The sequence below is a fragment of the Apteryx rowi genome, unplaced genomic scaffold, assembly GCF_003343035.1.
Source record: "Apteryx rowi isolate R43461 unplaced genomic scaffold, aptRow1 scaffold_694, whole genome shotgun sequence".
In the NCBI taxonomy this organism is placed as follows: Eukaryota; Metazoa; Chordata; class Aves; order Apterygiformes; family Apterygidae; genus Apteryx; species Apteryx rowi.
In genome coordinates this window covers 294,051-314,635 of record NW_020450976.1, presented here as the reverse complement: position 1 = coordinate 314,635, position 20,585 = coordinate 294,051, and the positions used below count along the sequence as shown (strand labels likewise).

The window sequence follows — 20,585 nt, the reverse complement described above, 5'->3', positions numbered from 1 at the left end:
GATCCTTTAGAGTTTGGACCTACTTTTTAGATCCAGGTTTATCAAAATCTATAGTGTAAATGCAACGGGCAAAAATTTCAGGCTTGCACTGTCCCCGCCTGCAAACCTTTACATCATTTCCAATCAGAATGAACTTCTCACTGTGTAAATGCCATGCGTTTCCATAGACACACGTCTTACGAGCACAAGAAAAACTTAATGAAAGTTCTTCTAAAGACTAAAAAATCTCAGTGATTTCAGTGTAGAACTGGAACTTCTAGACACTCAAAGGAAAATCCAAAGTGTTAATGCATATTTCACAAGCCTAAATTCAATGGTCAGTGTTGAAAACGTGGCCTCCTCTTATCCTCATTTTCTTTCCATTCAAAATTTTCAATCAAATCATAACACAAAAGATAGACAATTTGCAGAGCTCTATGATCAGATTCTCAAACTCTCCTTTAGGAGATACTGACTAGACTTTATTAGTTTAAGTTGGACCCTAGAGATCCAAAATGTGCATCATAATTGAATATATATAAAGTAGGCTGACCCCATGGATCAGATCAGCACACGATTTGCTGTTAATGCAGCAAGGGCATTAGCTACAGTTTGACCTCTTCATTATCTCCTGCTTTCCATGAAGAGACTCAGCCTCCATTTCAGGCCTTTTCCATCCCACTCATTTGGGACACAAGCATACAAAAACATGTTGAAAAACAGATTGTGAACAAGACATGAAAATTGAGTGCGGCACTGTGGAGGGGAGAGCGAAGGAAATTTAAAAAGGAAACATGTTGAGCTTCTGCTTTGTGCATTAAATACGACAACTTTTCCCTCCTTTGCCATAAAAACCAAAATTTTCCACTGTCAGATGGAGGAGGAAAGGCTCCCACTTGTTCTTGGAAGATGGACGGATTTCCTGGAATCCTTCCCCAATCTGAAGTCACAATTTCAGCAGTTGATACTTAGCTGGGGAGGAAACCAGCGGACTCTTTTACGAATCTACTATGGCCAAGCAAGGGCACGCTGTGCCTGGCCTCCAGCTGCAACCAGCTAAGACACCTTACGTGTACAATTTACGTCTCCCTGTTCCCCGAGGCCAAACCAGCAGACAAATCAGCCAAGCTTGCAAACGCGTATTTCAGAAAAATCCGCAAACCGTCGCACGCTTTAATTGGTACGTTCCAGCCCGTTCGGCGCGTGAACTTACGTTGCCTTTTTCGAATTTATTAACGGTGTTGATGCAGTTGTACAGCACCCGCTCGCCGGTGTCTCCCTGGTCGCCAATGAGGCAGATGAAGACGTTGGCGTCCGTGCCGCTCCCGCTCACCGTCCCAGTGCAGACTGTCACTCGGTATTTTATCACTGTGAAGACAGAAATTTATTAATTTTGGCAACACAATTAATTGTCGTTTACATTTACTGCATTTTCCACCGACTCGCAATTAATTTCAGGTTCACTTTCTGTTGGCAATTCTGCCAATGTATTGACTTCTGTATTTCACATTATCACTAGTAAAAGGAAAAACAAAATTGCAAGGCCTGAAATGTTAATAATAAGATAAAATCCCTCCAAGCAACCACACAGAAACACCCTCCCCTTTGTGTAAAACCCGCAGAGTCATCTTTCCACCACATTTCCAAGGAAGGAGTGGCTGATGTCCACAAAGCATGCAGGAAGGAAGCCTGGCACAAACCATGACTCGGGGCGTTCTGCAGGTTAAACCACAACTGCATTTGCCTCTCCTCAAGGCAAGGCGAGAAGCTACGATCCAGCCTCCCCAACCTGCTTGCAAGCCCGACACTTGGGTGCTGCTTCTTGCCTCCACTCAGCACAATTGCTCCTTATGGGGAAGCGCCTGCATTCGAACTCGAGCAACCCTCTCCACAACTGATTAAAAATACATTTCAAAAACAAGTTTATTTACATTTTAATAAGATCTGCAATTACAATTACTCTTCCTCTTCTGCAGAACAGCTCAGCTGCATGCAGATCACTGAGTTTATAGGAAATTTCAGAAAACAGGAGACTCGTGGTCTGCAGAGCGTGGAGCCCCATCTCTGAAAGCAGTCAGCATTGGACACATCCGTGGAAGTAAAAGAAACCCCAGTGGCTGTCTTGGGCTATTCTGCTCTCCAAAATTGTCCCTCCAAGTACGTTTAATTCTTGTGGTACAAGGTCAAGATGGAAAGACGGACTTCAGAAAGCCAATGGGAAGCTCTGTGGCTTTCCTTAATTAACCCTCCAGTTTGGGTTTAGTTAACGGAAAAATGTGTCTGATTGCTTACAGGTAATGAAAGGTCCCTATGCCCTTGCACACATTGCTCTGTTCAACCATATATATCTTTATACATATAGCTGCGTAAAGGCACATGTAATTAAACAAAACTTCTAAGTGCAAAAATGATTGTTAAATTTTAAGCTGCATTTCAGCTAAGCATGCTTTTCATGAGCATTCATTCGAGCCTGGCATTCCACTTTTTAAGGGAGACGAGAAAAAATACAAGTTGGAAAAAAGCCCACGAGTTGAAAAAAAAAAAAAGAAGTTGAAAAAAAGTATGCCACTGAAAACAATTGTGCTACGGCCAGATCTCTCCCATCTCCCGCCACAAAGAAATCTGCACAGAATACGCGTCTGGGATTTCTGATGCTTCCTGCAGCTAATGATGCACACAGAAAATACTGCAGAGAGAAGGTGCCAGAAAGGGAAGCTAATTGAATTGCAGGGGTCTTGCCCGTGCATCACTGGCACAAAGAAGGTTTCTTCCCGCTCCAGGCCTTAGCGAGCCCCCGTACGGAGCCCGCGGCTCTCACCTGGCATGACTTCAGTCACTAGAGACCCCTCCGCAGGGAGCTCCCGCACGATCTCGTTGTCGTCTTCATTTATATCCAGCCAGCGGCCGCAGTTGAAGGAGTATTTTTCTTTTGTCACCGTTTTCAGCAGAGTTACCTTCGTTAAACCAAAACACCGCGTGAGTTCAGAGGCTTAGAGACGAAAAGCAACAAGTTCCTGACACTTTTTTTTTTTTTTTTTTGGCCCGGGAAGCCAGAGTAGGTCACAGCAAAGAAATAGCGCACATGAATAAGGAGGAGGTCTTTGAGACTCGCACGCCGCGGCGCGCCTGAACGCCTTGCAGAGCGAGGCCGCCGGGTACCGACGAAAGGCTGTCATATCTGACGCCTTTTCCTTCCTTCTTTCTCCGCAGGCGGATCTCGTGGGCCGACCGCAACCGCATGTTGTGAAAGTTTTGATCGATACCGTGGCTCTCAGTAACTGCTCACCACGTGCCACACTGTTCCCAGACAAAACACAGATAATCTGCGTCCTCAGGTGAAGATGGGACGCCACAGAGCAGGCAGGGCACGCTGGGAAGCGCAGAGGAGCAAGCGCATTTCTTTTTAAATCATAGTTGTCATGATGACTTGGTTTATCACAGAAGAGAATGAACTTTGCAGAGAGGAACCTTCTACCTTTCAAGCAGGCCACGATGACCGATGCATTTATCACTGCCACGCAGGGTCACTAACATTTACCCTATCCAAAGTGAAAGACAAAAACAATACAAAAATCTTATGTAAAATGCAGTTTTCTGGCTTCTTTGCAACTTTATGGTCCTGTCCCTCTAGCACTGCTTGTTTCCACCGACAAGTCAGGACCTTGGTTCTAGTCTTCAGCCATCAGGCTGAGCAGCAGGATGGAAACATCAGCTCAGTATTGAGTGGAGGTAAAAAAAGAAAAAAAATGGGGAGATTATTAGGAAAGAAACAGACATCAGGACAGAAACCATCATTATTCTACTGTATAAAGCTACAGTTAGAGCACATCTTGGATAGCAAGTGCAATTTGGGTGCCCTCTTCTCAAAAAAGTGCATAGCAAATTTAGGAAAACACTCTGAAAATGGTAACAAGGATGATCAAAGATCTGGAGTAGCTTCTGTATGAGTAATAAGTTGGGACTCTGCAGATGGCTGGAGGAGCAGGGGAAGGGAGGATATGATGAAGGTCTACAAAATCACAGTTGGTATGGAGAAGGCGGAGGAGGTCAACCGTTCACTCTCTCTTCTGGTACAATGCTCTCTCTTCTGGTACAAGAAATAGAGGGCATCAAACGATGCTTGTAGAGCAAAAGTTCAAAACAAACAAAAGGAGATAATCAGACTGTGAACTCCTTGCCAAAAGCTGTTATGGTTGCTAAAAGTTTTAAAATTCAAAGGAAGACTGGAACTTTTGAGCAAGTAAATYGAAAATAAATAAACCTACTAAATTCATGTTATTTAGTAGGTCTGATCAGGAATTAAGTGCCTGAGCTGGAAATAATTTCGTGCTGGAACAATATTAGGGGGAAGTATCAAAAATGCTTGTCCTTTTCATATTGTTCTCTAATCACCCACTTAGGTCCCATAGGAGAGAAGACGTTGGGCTAGGCAGCTTTCAGTCTGACAAGTAATGGCTGTTCTTACATTCTTGTAGTAGAAAATGGACCCTTATCCAGATATGAAGTAAGCTCAGCATGAAATGTGTAAGGAATGGAACAAGGCATTCTTAAGGCTTCATCCGGAGTTCCTGAACGATAAAACGGATGCATGAGTGATGGGATTAATGTGCATGTGAGCCTGATACACCTAAAAAGTGTCGGACTTGCTGTACACAGGCAGGTTGCCTTCATGCATCATGGCCACGTTCAGTCAGGCAGTTTGGTCCAAACTGAATCCCCGTGGGCAGATCACTCCTGTCTGAACCCAGTTTCCATGAGGGAAAAGAAGATAACTCCAGGGAAATGTATGGAAGGACAAGGCATTCTTGGTCACCGTTTGTGAACAAACTAATAAAGATGACTGTGGTGGTCCAAAGTCTGACCGGCACTTTCTCTTTGCTAACGACCACAGCCAAAAAGGTCTTTAAACCCTCTCCTGCAGTGTGGTGAATGCAGCAATACTTGATGCCCTCTCCCCACTGGAGAGGTGTTGAGTTGCATTTGCCTTCGCAGCTCCGTGACAATGCAGGAGAACAGAGTCTGTCAAAGCACGTTAGAGACACAGGAGAAAAATCTCTAAGTGGTAAATTGTGATTTATCATCACAGTTATTTATGGCTGCAGAAAAAAGTGAATGTTTTCTTAAGTGCAGAGAAAGTCCTCAAGACTGGCAGAAGGAATACGGGTGAAGCTCGGAGATGAACTACCTGCCTTCCAGACCCAGGCAAGGGCTGACAGCATAGTAATCATTGCAGGTGGAACAAAGGAAATATGAATGAAGATTAAGAAGATCACCTTATATATCTCCCAGGCAGCACATTGGGGCTCCCTCCTGCACAGCCTCCGCTGGTTCCTCCAGTCTGCACGAGTCCAACTCCAGCAAYGGAGCTGTCAGCCCGTCAGGACAGGCTACACTGCACTGTACCATAGGTGTCCTCCTTTAGCAGTTTTTCTTCTCCTTATTTATGACCAGCCTAAATAGGCCAGGAAAGGACTTGTTTGCCTCTCTTTCTCTGTACAATAATGGTCTCTGAGAGCAAGAAGGTTTCTGAGGGGCAGAGAGAAGTTTGTGTGTGGTGGGGGGAGGGGGATGAGAGCAGCGGGACATCAAGATGATAAGGGAATGTGCTTTTTAGCACCAATCCGGGCTGCAGGAAGCTGCCATTTCACATTGCTCTCCTTTCCCACATGTTCCAACACAAACGCGAGCATCACATTTGCCACTAATTACAGCCTTATTCTTGGCAACCCCAAGTGCTACAGGACGGGATGACTTGTTGCTACTCCTCTCCTTATGCCTGCCACCTCATCCCTGCCTAGCTGAACCTAAAACCCAGGTCTCACATCACAAAGACCAGTTCAGCTCCTAGCTTGCCTAGTACAGCAAGAACTGCGTGTGAAGCCCCAGGTTTCTGGGGCTATGAAAGCAAGAAAAGGAGCTGGGATCTGCTGTTGCTAGTTGGGAGGATTTACATCCTGTACACCCACCTGCCTGCAGCAGCCTTCACTGCTTTCACACATTTTTCCAAAGTCCTAGCACAAGGGCTAAGACCCTGGTGGAAGAGAACTGCTAGGGCTCAGCATAGGGACAGCCCTCTAAGCCAAGAGCTTTGTTGGAAGAGTGTCAATCAGTGCTGGGAAATGCTCTCTCCCTCCCTTCATCAGGGCCTGAAACTACAGGTGTGGCTCCATAAAGGAGACAACCTCCACTTCTGCACAGCATGCATAAGAGGTGCTGTCCACCAGACTGAACTGGCAGGGATGGGTAGGAGAAGGAATTTCCTCCAAAAAGCATGCAATGAATTCTTCTCTCTCCACACCTTTTTGCAGAGGCTACAGTGTCTCCTCCTTCATGCCCCATGCTCACATGGGATCTCCACTTCCGCTCTTCACTCAGCACAGTCTGTGAATGGAGGCACCTTTGACCACTGCATGTCAAACTCAGCTGCCAGCTGGCAAAGGCAGTGATGCATGACTGACAATGTACGCTTTTGTGATCGGTGTGACTTTTCAGGCTTAGCTTTCCTTGACGTCCTCTCACCTTATTCAGATGCCAGCCTGCAAAGGGGTTCCTCTTCTCATGCCATATCCGAAGCTTATAAAATGTGCCGAGATCAGGGAGTTCGATCTGCAGAGGAAAAAAAAGAGCATTACCCATTTCTGTAGATCAGCAAAGCATGTACACAAAGCATGCCACAAAACTTCTTTTAAGAGCCAAGTCAGAGAGGAGTAAAAAACTAAAGTTCTTAAAAAGTACTAAACCCTAGTCTGCAAAGATAGCTTGATGCCTCTCTTTTCATGAGAGGACAACATATGGGCTGAATCCAGACACCCTTGATCATGAGAGCTCCTTGAAACTGTTCTTCCAAATAACAACTAAAGGCTCATGTCAAGCTCCAGCTTTTTCTCAGACAGGACCTGCAAAACACAGCCACACTTTTTCCAGAAAATGGTTATGGATTCTGATGCAAAAGGGGTGAATGTTTTAACTACAGCCATGAATTAAAATCCTTTGCTTCTCAACTTTTCTCTGACCAGTCCCTAGTTAACTTTTAGGAACATACTTGAGAATGGGGAAAGGGAAGTTGAGAACACAAGATGACCCTCCCCAGCCTTCAAACACAGCATGCTGCTTAAGCTCAGAGGCTCATGTCCAGGGAGGGTGAAGACCTGATCACTCAGGACAGGAAACACCTCTGTAAATAGCTAATGCTCACTGAAACACTGGGGTTGGGGTGGGGGTGGGAGGGGAAGAGGTAAAGTATTACCTTACTCCAAAATTCCCAAAGACCATGACRTCTAAGAAGCAGTCCCACAGGGAATGTGGCTGCCTGCTTCTTTCCAAGGTTGCAGTGTTGCTCCTTGTGGTCTCAGAAAACACTCTTGGCAGGYAATATTAAGCCCATTTCTCCTTTAAAATGGTCTAAGTGGGTGCAGCAGGTYTCTGATGGGGATGGAGCTGTGCCTGAGGGTAAAGGCTATCTACTTCAGGAGGAGATGAAGTACTTAATGCCACCCTGACTTGAGGTCATTGCCACCTGAGCACCCTGGAATATCAGCCTAAGCCCTGTTTGGAGAAGGCAGGACAGATCTTCAGGTTGGGAAATCATTTGCATCACYACCAAACTGAATGACTTCTCCTCTACTTAAGAAGGCTCTATTGAGATCTCATGCTGATATAAAGATCTCATGCTGTTGGCTTTCCATACAGGGCTAAAACTCATGTCTTGAAAAACCATACTATGCCAAAYTGACCACTCACACAAGATCCATACCATGAACTTGTCAGTCTGTCCAGTTTCAAAGTTGTCTGAATTGTTGTCCAGCTTCATTTCATCTGACTTTCCCTTGTCTCCATAAACCTGGAAAAAGATGGTGGCATCTGTCCCTGCATTCTTAATGTCACTTGTCCAGATCCACAGTGACCAAGGATTTTCTACAAAAAAAGGTTCAAGGCATTTTGTTTAAAAGTTAATTTTTAAACATAATTAAAAACATTAAAAGCATTAAAAACATAATTCTCATCATTTCCCTTGGATGGTAGAGAGGGCTGGATGAAAGAAAATGCGGACATTTTATCCTTTTCTGCACAAACATCATCAGCTGCTACATGACGTACTGGAATGAGGGTGCCTGAAAATATAATAATAATGTGTYTCTCTTTAAAATAAAATGAGAAAACACATAAATCATCACTTCTTAGGTGAATCACATTATTATATGTCATACATTAGTAACAGGGTAATCTAGGGAATTGCTCCATCTCTATAGTTTCAGTATACTTCTCCAACACYCATAATTCTAGCTTCAAAGACCATTTTTAATGCAGGGAAATAGTGTAATCTTTCTTTTTGTCAATGGGAAAGACRCTCCAAGTACCTGATACTGTGCAATACAGCTCCAGGTAGCTCCCAAAACTTGCTCTAGATGAGCTGCTTCTACAACARGCAGCAATATGGATGCAAGCACATATCACTTCACCCTGAGCTAATGAGCTTTCCTGATATATCAGGCCAATTAGTCCAAATATGCTTCTTGCAGGACAGGTACTATGCTCAGGTAACCCTTGCTTGGATCCAGTTCAGGTATCTCTCCCCATGTTGCATTATGTGGGACAAACACGCTCAAAGGGAGGTGAAGGTGTTTTTCAAAAGTGTTTATATGATTTAAATGCCTAAAYCCCACCCAATTTCAATTAGCGCTTGTGTTACTCCAAGTGAAGTGCTCAAAGTCTGCAGCAAAGCTACAAGCTGAATTTGCCTTTAAGTCCTCACCCAGCATTTTAACTATAAGAGGAGCCCGCATGAAGCAAATTCACATTGGTTTACATATAAGGGAATGGTTGCATATGTAAAGGTGACATTATTTCCTTTACAGAGCCCCTCATCTGCATTCTCACTTTATTTATAATAATCTGTTTCACTTCTGCAGGCCTTGCAGCACCTACAGGAGAGGAAACAAGTTTCTTTCCTGATTCAGACATCGGCTGAATTATTAACAAATTCTAATGAAAGAATTGCTAACCCTTTTGGTATGCCTGAGCCCACATGAGCGCAGCTTGACCTTCAGAGCCCAGAATGGAATATAAAAATACGATGACGTGCATATAAATTAGCTTTTTACTGATTTGCTCAGTATGTAATTATAAAAGGGAGGGGACTGAGCTACCCAAAAAGTGAGGGGGGAAAGGAAACTCTTCTTCAGAAAAAGTTTCTCCCCTATTTAAATAGTATTCAAAATGTTCATGAACACTGTCTTCTGAAAAGCACCAAGGAGCTTCATCCGAGCAGAAATGGAGCTGAGGCAAATTTGCTCCTGGCATGTGATATAGTGGCCAGGGAAAAGAGCAAAGCCAAACTGGACACCAGAGACTTCTTTCATCTTTCCTGCTTKGCCTCCCTGACCTCTGCTGCTGAAGGGAAGGAGAAGAGGAACGATGCATGTATAGGGAGGAGGAGAGGGAACCTTATATCAGGAGTATATGCCGACAGAGGGCTGGCAGGGAGAAACCACACCAGGAGAAACCTGGGTGAGCTAGGWCTGCAGCTGCTAGGGGAGACCAGGCATTCCCCAAGCACCCATCATCATCCTCACAGGGTTGGGTGGACAAATTCCCCCGTGTCTCACCCAAACTCCCCTTCACATCAAGCRATCTGGGCAGTTCGGAAATTCTCCGAGCCAAAGCAATTCTCCCCCAGGGTACAAACGCCAAGGAGAGTGAGACCTGACACAAGGGTTCCTAGGATAACATGCAAGATAAGGAGAGGGGGGAAAAACAAGGCTGAGAATAAAAACAAGCTACATGTCGAGCTACAGCTCGCTGGGGGAACAGCTTGCAAACGCTGTGCAGGGAGCCGTTTCACCATGGATACCCAAAGTGAGSTTGAACCGAGCTTTGATCGACTCTCAGAAAAGGACGGTCCTGCATGCACAGAGCGATAGGCGAGATGACATAATAGGTCCTTTCTAACTCCAAGTCTTACGCTTCTCTAATCTGGCAGCTAAAGGTCACAGATTTCTCAAGGCTAATGCTCTCCGTCTATCTCCTGCACTGCAGCAGCAGGGGAATTAGCCTGTCAATAACAATCAGAGCTGATAATAGAGGGTTAAAGGTTGCAGATGCTTTAGTTAAATGGACCGAGGCAGAGACGTAATGTGGTTATAACACTGACTAACATTTAGATAAAGCTTATTTAAATGAACTGCTGCTTAAGCAGGAGCCCACCCGAAGCATTCTGATTAAACTGCATCTATTATCCTAATTAAAACATTCTGCTTACACACACACACTAACACGGACAAGACAGCAGCGATCCATCGCTTGGTGCAAATGCTGCCAGCAAGGCTCGTGTGAATGAACCGTGCTGATGCACTGCCCTGCACGGCACCGAGCAGCACCTCCGAACAAATGCATGCGCTTCCCTCTAAAGAAAAGGCTTCAAATGCAGTGCTCGTTCACCTTGGGAGGCACGTTTGGCAGCTGGACAGGACTAATACCTTGTTTTCTCTCTAAGGCCCAGAGTAAAAAAAATTAAAGTTAGTGGGAAGAGTTTGTTTTTTCTTCCTGTTTTCCCCCAGATCTGTCTTTTTAATATATTTAGGTTTAGTTTCCCTTGGGACCAAGCAGGTTTTAATGCTATARTGAGAAGAAACCTCCTGGCTTGTCTGCAAAGGTGAGGACGTAGCAGTCGTAAGCCTAGCGAACCTCAGAAGGCTGCTAGACCCCATTTCCTTCCCATTAGGAAATGGGCGCAGTTCTTCAAAATACTTTAAAGGTTTCATTTTTTATTCAACTTTCCAAACCAGGATGTTCAAAGATGAAACTCAAGCAGGACCTGATTCTCTTCAGCGAATTCGCTTCATCTACCCATGTTGCGTTGTGTGGGTGGCATGCAGGGCACTGCCATGGAGTGGGGTCACAGGAGGCTATTGCATGCTTGTACGTACTTTTTAGTCTTTTCTGGCGTAGGGAGACCATTTCATAGAGCTCCCGCTCTATGAGGCCATCTCCTTCATCTTCATCCAGCCATTTCCCACACGGGAAGGTTTGCTCAATACCAGTAAACGGGCAGTAAACCACCACCTAGAGAAAGAAACCAGAGATGTGAATTTGAATATTCTGTCACTGGCAGCCCACAGGACCCTGATCCTGACATCTTAAGCAACTGAAGCAATGACAGAGTGGGGGATATTGGTCCTGCTCTCAGAGCCAGGTTCCCTGAACAAGTCTGCATGAACAAGCCCAGGTTGTCGCATGGTTCCCCATTAGGAGTATGTTCAGGACCCTCCTGTCTTGTTATTCCCACTCCTCCAGAGCACACCAAAACAGGTCTACCAAGAAGTGGCAAAACACCACCAGGGGAAGGCAACGAGAACAGGCAGTGCGGTCGCAGGAGTTCACGTTGTGCCAGTGCACAACACACGCCCTGCGCCACACTGCAGTGTTTTGTGGGGAACACAAGGTACAGAAAACSTCCAGATGCATCCTAAGCCAGCTTTGCTTTCCAAGAAAACTGCATGCCCTCCCGACTTCAGAGTGTAATAGCAGGCATGAGTCCGCCAGAGGGGTAGGCAGCTGCCGCACTTTCCTCCCTCCTCTTGGCCCTGCTGGCGCTGCACACAACCCCACGCTGCTCCACCGCCTCCCAGGGACAGCTGTGGTCAGCCACTTTTTCCCTGGCAGCATCTAAAAAACTTCAGGAACATCTGAGTATAGACGATAACTTTGAAATGCTCAGCGCGATCCAAGACCATGTTTCTGTCTGGCCCTCTGGGCAAACATCTGAAGGTGCTTTTGGCGCTGAGCAGAAAATAATACCTATCTTTGTGACTGCAAAGGGCAATCAACTCAATTAGTGAGTGATTGATTTATGTGTTTAATGTGCCTTCGAGGCAATCACTACTACCATGCATTATGTATAACACTGACTTGCTAAACTGGGGATATTGTCATCCAAATAAAGGCAGAATTTTTAAACTTATTTGGTTGCTGGGGTCAGGTTGTGAATAGGAAACAACCTGACAGCTGCCTACAGACCAACAACCTAGTCTCACCTTTTCACAATACCAGCCAGAACTGACACCGCAGTTATCATGCCCAATGGTGACTCTGCTGAGAGGGCTGAGAAGAGCTGCTATCTCCACGTTAAAGAGATCTGTCCTGGCGCGCTCAAATTCACCTCCTTCCAAGAAAATCTTCCCACTGTTCTTTGAACCTTTGGAGCCGTGAAGGATTACGTGGATCTTGGAGTTTGTGCCAGCCCCTCTGATATCTCCTGTCACTACAGCAACGTTGTACACAATACCTGAAGGAATCAGGAGTTCAGTTAGGAAGAAAATAGGAGGAAAAAAAGTCTGAAAGTCACAATTCTTGATTGGTTTTACATTGGGTTGTACTGATTTCCCACGGGTCTTTTTTAGTTTTCAACTTGGACACAGTGCAAAACTTTTTGTTTTCATTCCACACATACATCTGAGAAACACATAGCTGATTTCATACTGTCCAAGAGAAACAGGTTCATGGTCACAAACTTGCTATCACATGGCTCACTGGAAGAAAGCCTGAGACTGTAGCTGTGGTGTTTTGACGTCCTTACTGTAGTGATAATTTGCTGAAAGCATGCAAAAAGTTGAATTGGCAGCTAAGTTGCTTGATTTTCAGAGGTACCAGAAGTGTCAAAGGATGCTGAGAGGACAGGGGTGTTGCTCTCAGCAGCTGGGGCAAGATGTGTAACACCACCACGCTCTGGGAACGCAGGGTTGGCAGCCTCTAACGCTGCAGAAGCCAGCAGGACCCGCACTGCCACTGTGCGACTTTAAAGATCTCAGCAAAGCAAGCTCTGGGAGAGGTAATGTCCTTTTTTAGCCCCAAATGGAAGAGAAATGTTTTCTGAAACAGAATTTATATGTACAAAAAACCCTCTGTTTTTTCCAGCTCTATCTGTTGGTCTAAGAAAGGTATGACCTCTTCCTACATGCCTTGCTTCCCAGAGGGCTCACTGACAGGCAAATCTTAGGCCTGTGTTATGGTATTGAATAAGGAGACACTTCTGTAACCATAACAGTGTTTTAGGGAGCATGTCTATACCGTGAGGGCCCAAGCTAAGTCCTGCTGTAGCCTAAACCACTCATAACTCTCATAGGGACCTTGGAAAAAGTAGGAATATCAGAACTCACTGTCTTATAAACAATCCTGTCTTTCTTTAAAGTTTTCATCAAAAACTGCATTCAGGCACATTTTACTGTGCAGATGGAATATCTTCAACAGAACTTAGGAGAGCAGAAAAAATGCACATTGACAAATGCAAAACAACAAGGAAAGTTTTTAGTAAGGGAGCTGCAATCTTTTAGTTAGAAGATTTCTTTCCCCTATCTTTCTGTTTTTCACAACATGCATCGTGTAATCAGGTTTCCACACCCAGGCCACTTTCCAGTGCACACACAGGCAGGCATATGAAGACTGCAGATGTTATAGACCTTGAAATGAAGTAAAGAGCACCTGTTAAATGCATAGTCACAGTGTTTACCTTTCTGTTAATGAATAAATACAGGCAAAACACTATCCAAATCATCTTCTGCCTAGTGGTAATTTGTTTTACTGACTTTATATCCAGGTTTCCCTTAACAGAGACATAACATTTGTCTGCCTCTGCTCTAATCAGGTTGGATAATCAAAAAGCCGGTTTTAGGGCTTGGCACTGCCTCTCTTGTTTTGTAAAAGGATCCATCATTCCCCAGCCCATAACCTGAAGCCTAATATGGATTATTGTGTGGCACCTTTGAGACTTTGGGAATGGCAATCCACTTTCTGAAGGCTGGCGAGTGACCTGCTGAAGTACGTGCTGGATCTTTCACCCTTTGCCCATCAGCCCCTTATCCAGGTGCATCAGGTCACAAATCAGCAGGAATGCCCTGCACAGCTTCGCCAGTGAGATGTGGAAGTGGGAAATGCGGTGATAGTTGAGGGACCCTTGCATGAAACTGCCTGTCACCAACAGCTGGTCCACTCTAGGTCTCCCTGAGGCCAGGACATTTAACCTTCTAAGGAAGACATGGCTAGAAACATCAATTAGGCCTTTGTACCTTTGCATTTCCCACCACGGATTCAGCCCATGACTTTACCTGTGGCTTCAGTGCCTCCTACAAGAATATCCCTCTGGATTTTTCCGTCATCCTCATCTAAAGCAAACCAGCGTCCAACTGGGAACTGGTACACACATTTGTTGCCGATATCTTCAATGATCACCTAAGAGAAAAGAAACAGCTCTTTGCAAAATATGTGCAGAAAAAGCAAAGGTGTTGCAGGAGGAGGTGAGAGAAGAGCAGAAGCTTATGTATATTGACCATTTCACCTGATATTTAATATTCAAGCACATCCCTCTCCGCTCCCTAATTAGAACTGATAGAATTTCAGACAATCAGCTAGTAAAAAATGGTGGTTTTTTTCTTTTCTTTTTTTTCTCTAGTGAACTCAATCTGCATCTCTCACAGTGTACAAGACCAAATGTTTCTGCTACCAAGACCAGCTGGCTGGCCTGTCTTCGTTCTCTCTCGAGTCAGTTTGCTGGCTACTCCTCTCCGTTCAACTGAACGGCAGCTCTTCGTTCTGCTCTGGGAACAGCCTGTCTTCATTCTCACTCGGTTTTAGGGCCATGTTATGAAACAGTATCAATGAATTTTAGGACAAATCAAGACCACTGGATCAGCTTGTGTGAGCTAGTAATATCTGCTAATTCCACTCAGTTCCCAGTCTGGAATCACATGCAAAGACAGCCATGAAACCTTGTGTAGGGATAGTTTCTAATTTAGAAGGACTAGGCTCTTGGCCCTACTCTAGAGAGATGTTCTACTGAAAAAAGCCAGGGAACATCTTCTCTTGTAACACCAGATTAGGCTAGTGTTACCCACTTGGATTTTCTTCCACCTCCTGTTGAAGCATTTGTTACCACCATACATCTGGGTTCCTGAAGCTTTCTGTAGAATGACTGCAGTATTTTAGACAAGCAGTGCAGAGTCCCAGAGATCTTCAGCCAGAAATGAAGAACTCGAAACCTCTGCTTGCCTCTATGGCTCAGAGAATGAAAATTCACTATTGGGGTAGAACGTCATTGCCACATTTCTCTACCTTCAGAGCTAACAGGGAGAATCTGAAACCTATCCTTTGTGAAATATTTGTGAAACCATTCTTTGGGAACCTGAACTTCCCAACCTGCCACTCATCTCACACTGTACTATCACCTGTAGCATTACAGTTTCTCATTGCACCTCTGTGGACACGGACCACGGTGTCTGCCAGGGTCGGGACTGTCAGCATGAGAGGGCAGTGCTGTGCTGGAGTGTTAAAGACTAAACTAAATGAGGTTTAGGAGCAATATCAACACTCAGATTCCCCTCTACCAGCTGATCCACTTTGCATTCGTGTTATTGTCTTTATTCATATATTTAGGGGCAGAACACCAGCTCTGAGTATAAGCTACACTGAAGGCACAAGAAACATGAGAAGAACCTCTAGTGATGCTTAGCAAGTTCCTCCAGGAGTAACAACGCTGGAGTCCCCAGGTCCTGGAGCAAGTTAGAGAAAAACATCTGCCAATTGTTCAAAACAACTGGGCTATGGTTTAGCTGGTTCCTCCAAACTTTCAGCTGTACTTACAAGGCAAGAGCTGCCTTTTACTTAATCACAAACTTCTCTGGTTACTGTGGCAGAGCATAGGATTAATATTTTGGCTGCAACTAGTCACTGCTTTGGACTTTGGGACTAAAGTGACCTAATTAGCATCAAAATCATGTCGTTCAGACTTCATTTGTACTGTGAGAACAGGGTTCTTTTTCTGTGGTTTTTTTTTTCCCCCCTGCTTCCTACGGGAAGCCCAGCGGCTCTGTTCTTCATCTTTTGCATTTTTCATGGACAGTCAACATAATAACTTTTAGTGCAGCGCATGGGGTTGGTAGAAAAGCATGTGCTAATATTTGCATCTGTAATACATCAAACCATCCTGTTATCGAGGTTTTACAAATCTGGGGTCAGATCTTCAATGGATTRCAACCAACTGTGTTAAATGACACCGGCACAGGAAAGAAAATGAGATTAGAGGAAAGACTCATTGATTGCTCCTTTTACAATATTTTTCCAGCCATTTCACTAAAAGCTGCAATGCCTTCATGCCTTAAAGCAGGAGATTAAAATGTGGAGGAAAGTGGGCATGGAAGACAGGCGTCCCTGTGGCAGGGATATTTCTTTTGCTGTGCCAATGATAAATCACTTAAATTTGGCCAAGCTATAAGACTTTGCAAATTTCCAATGTGAACAAACTCGGTAGGTATTTCTTAGAGTCTGGTATCTTTGCTCTGTTGGTAGTGAGTTAAGCTGATAAAGTCACAAAGGCTTGGAGACCCCAGCTTTGAGAGTGACCCCTCATCTGTTACAGAAGCTGTGCAGCAACTGATGCAGGAGAAACAAGATTAAAGCAGATAAATTCAAGTCCTAAGAACTGGATTTTCTCGCTGCTGTAACATACCCTGAGATGATGGGCAATTTACTTAAGCCCGAATGTCCCTTATTTTCTAGCTACCCCATTTTAAACCAGTGCACAGAAGCAGTGGGCACACACTGGTAAAGGAAAGCTGCACTCYGGATACACAGAGCACGCTGTAGACCCAGCCATCCCCCTCTGTCAGCAGCCTTCTGGCAAACATCCTTACGTTTCTTGGCATCAGTCCACTGAGAGGGTAAAAAGTGAGACACTTTGATCCCAGAACACCCTTATTTCCTAAGGAATAACTAACCTTTGCAAGGAACCAGCCGGCAGAGCCACCCTTGTTATTATGACCTATGTTAATTTTCCTTAACCTTCCCAAATTCGGAGCATCAAGCGTGAACTTGTCCTCTGCTCCTTTCTCGAAGTTGTCTTTGTCATTGTCCAGTTTCCTCACACCTAAAAAGTAATAACAGTAAAATAGCCAAGGAGGAAAGAAAAAGTCATTGGCGCGTGAATGTTTGTAAATAAAGAAATATTTATGAATGCCACCACTATGACTGGACCAAACACCTTCCAGGTACTGACTTTCTCCAACCAAGCTTCAAGGTAAATGCACAGGACTTTATATTCTAATAAAAAGGCACCTTTTCTCAAGCGCACAAAAGACCAGAATTTTCACGCTAATATCACAATTACTTACAGCCCTCAGAGTTTTCAAAAATATATATCCAGATGGCTCTTACATTTTTTCCTACCATCACATACTCCTTTTATTTTTAATGTCTTCAAAAATTTCTCAACTGTTTAAAAAGGGTTTGGCCACAAGCTGAAGATTTTGACATTTGAGGACACAGGATATTTTTATTTGGCTGTGYTATATGGGAAGAATTTATTGAAAAATTAGGATCCAGCCTGGGATATTGGCTTTTCCTGACCTCACAGGAGCTTGCCTTTATGAAAAGTATTAAAGTGCTGACCTCGATGCAACCAACACGGTTACAGTACGAGTGGGATCGAATCTGCCCAAGGCACCCTGCAGAATCGGTGCAGGGAAAGGCGGCAGAGGGCAATTCATCCCACCTCCCTCTGAAGGGGATGAATCATTTTTTAGAGATGTCGCTTCTCTATATTAATCTGACAAGGGACCTGGACAACCAGCATGGATTTAGACACCCACCTTCAGATGTCTCAAGTGAGATCAGATAAATCCCCTTGTAAAAGACTGTCGACTTAATTAAGGGTGAAACCCATCCACTAGGTTTTATAATCTGCTCAAGGACACTTGGCAGACATAATATCATTATTCCTTGAACTTGACATGATAGAAGAGAGAGTGTTTGCTAGTTGGGTCTCCAGGACTTTCCACCTGCTTCTTTCCATGGCAGAACCCAGAGATTTTGGTCTGGGCACATCTTTTACTACTATTCAGTTAAAAAACATCATTTAAAAAGATTAAATTCAAGTGCCTGGATCCCTGTTTTAATCTAATGTACACAAAAACAAAAAAAGCAGTAACTACCACTATTAAATTAAAGCCAGATGACATGAATGTTGGTTAGATTATCCTTCAAAATGGCCAGGCAGGCTCCGCCACAACCTGTGCCACACTGAAAGGACATCATCCCTCCTGCTTCGCAGAAAGGGTCTGACACTCAGCTCTCACTGCATGCGCTATAAACAACACATCTGTATCAGATCCCTTAGTGGACTGGCACCTATCGCACCGGCTTATGCTTTTTCCTAGGATTTGTTTCCTGATGATGGGTGATCACAGACACGCTCACAGTCCAGCTACGACTGCTCCTCTGCAGACGCAGCTTGGGGGAACCGCGGATGTGAGAAACGCTAGAGCCAACACCACCATTTGTTGTGCCTTTCGCTCAGCCAAATTATTCTGCAATTGCCAGATTGCTGCTGTGTGTTGTTCAGATCACAGGCCTGCAGAGCAGGAAGAAATATTTTAGGAAACGATTTGCATTTGAATACCTGTGTCTCCTTTCTCACCGAAGATATTAATGAAGACATCTGCATCTGTTCCGCTGCCGCTAACATCACCAGTAAAAACTCGGACCACATATTTGTTTACTGCAAGGAGAGAGGCAGAAATCCCAGTACATTAATAACGCAAACTATGATTTGATACAAAACATAACAGTACAAATCAATTCATGTTGTGCTCTACTGTCTTGGAAGCATGTCTGAACCACRTCTCCCGGATCGTGTACGCTGACCCCCATTCTCCTCAAGATGAATAAAATCCATAGACAGCTCTGACACTTTGGGTATTCACTGCCCAGAGCAAGGGGAACAGATCACTCAGCTCCTGGCCTTGATGCTGAAAGTTCAAATAGATGAGAGAAAGGTGCAAATTTTGATGTTGATACATAGCCATTGAATGAACCCAGACCTACACACCGGCCTTGCTTTTTTCAAAACATCTTTGAGTCACGCAGCCAGACATCTGCCCAGGTTCAGGCCTGGCCTCTCCAGGCTGAATGTTGTCCTAGAGGTATTTTTTGCATCTTAGGCGACGTTAAGTCTGGCTGGTGACAGCAAATGTTTTGAGGAAAGGTCAGCCACACTGCACAATCACAAAAATTTGAAGGGGCCAACCCTGTTACTCTGTCTAGTTAAAAATAAATAAATAAAAATCCAGTACTTTGCATTTTATGAAAAAGCAGGAATAAAGCCCACGTGCTGTGACGTTACAAGGCTACATGATGCGTGGCACTAAGGAATGCAAAAATCCCCCCGGTGGGCCGTACACACAACCATTTCACCTGCTCCACATCAGTGAGTTTGAGAGGTGGGTTCTTGGAGGAATCAGGACAGGACTAAGCTGGCTCCAAAGGACGGCAAGGGTGACCTCAGCTTCTTTTGAAATCAGTGAGAAATCTCCCATGGCCTTCAGCATGACTACATTTAGGGCAAACATGAACGACTTTCAAAGTCTACCCCTGAAGTCTATGTGCCTGGCTGTCTGACTACCTTGTTCCTTCAAGCAGACTCAACCCTGCACAGAGCCAGTCACAATGCTGGAGACGGACAGCTAAACACAAACCAAAAGCAGTAAAGAGAAATGCAAGATCTACCAATGAACCATACATGACTCCACATATGCCCTCAATGAAGAATCTGCTATACCCTGTGTTACTGAGGCCTGGTTAGACGATGCAGCAAGCTCTGGGATACGTCACCTCTTCCCTTCTGACTCTTGGGCACACTGCGTGTGCAGAAAGGACAAGTGCACAGGCCACATCTCGCTTATCTCCCCTGCAAAAATAAAATTCAAAGCATCTGCCGTAAGTAAGGCAATTTCATTGCAATGTTCATCTGATTGTAGAGACCAAATCCAGAGCTAATCAAAATTTTTACCCTCATTTACTGATCATACCAACTGAAGTATGAACTGTCTCAGCTAACTTTACTGGCTCATTTTCCTTGGAGATTTCAATAAACACAGCTACAAATGCTAAAGCTTCAAAAATCACTTCCTGCCTTAGGGCAATTCAATTCAGGAAACCAGTTACTCACTGGACCTGTTCTTTAGCCTAGATAGATGACAGAGGACATTAAAATTCAGCCCGAGTCTTGGCTAGATCATCATCTTCTTACAATAATGATAAGAGAGATTCTACCTTCCAGGGAAGCAGAAATTTCCAACTGTTCACCTAAGAGCGCCAGCAAACTGCAAAGTTTATTCAAGTCCTAYAGAAACACAGCCCTTGGCAAATAATATGTTCTTTGCATCCTATCTTCAGCAAGCAACGCTCACTCTCAAATGAACTGTTTTGTCCCATCATCCCCACAAAGTTCTGTGGCCTTCTGAGCCTCTTAAAGAGAAGGGGTGGAAAATGAAGCATGAATATAAATACATATATATATATATATATATATATATATCTCCCAGAGGATGTGTACAGAGCAGCATTTTGAAAAGCCAACATCTGATGGCATGGTCTTCTCTGAAGATACCAGCATACACCAGGTCTGTTTTCGCTAGGCACATTCTTGGGAAGAAGCTTTCCCTGGCTGCCTCAGCCACCCATCCCATTTCCCATGTGTCGTGCCCAGTCATGGCTCAGGCTGGAAACTCCTTTGCCAGGTGCATCCACCCACAGTTAGGGGAGAAGCATGTCTGAGCTTCCTG

General features: G+C 44.5%; 1 protein-coding gene across 1 annotated transcript in view; it reads right to left on the bottom strand.

The window, feature by feature from the left end:
* Positions 1–20,585, bottom strand: part of LOXHD1 (lipoxygenase homology domains 1) — a 126,332-nt gene that overhangs the window by 85,174 nt on the left and 20,573 nt on the right. The window contains exons 4-12 of the mRNA XM_026086443.1: positions 18,422–18,520; positions 16,743–16,891; positions 14,079–14,202; positions 12,012–12,262; positions 10,905–11,040; positions 7,733–7,893; positions 6,499–6,585; positions 2,798–2,933; positions 1,193–1,347 (exon numbers count right to left, since the gene is read on the bottom strand). Of these exons, the coding sequence (XP_025942228.1) occupies positions 1,193–1,347; positions 2,798–2,933; positions 6,499–6,585; positions 7,733–7,893; positions 10,905–11,040; positions 12,012–12,262; positions 14,079–14,202; positions 16,743–16,891; positions 18,422–18,520 (1,298 nt within the window). The remainder of the gene's footprint in view (positions 1–1,192; positions 1,348–2,797; positions 2,934–6,498; positions 6,586–7,732; positions 7,894–10,904; positions 11,041–12,011; positions 12,263–14,078; positions 14,203–16,742; positions 16,892–18,421; positions 18,521–20,585) is intronic.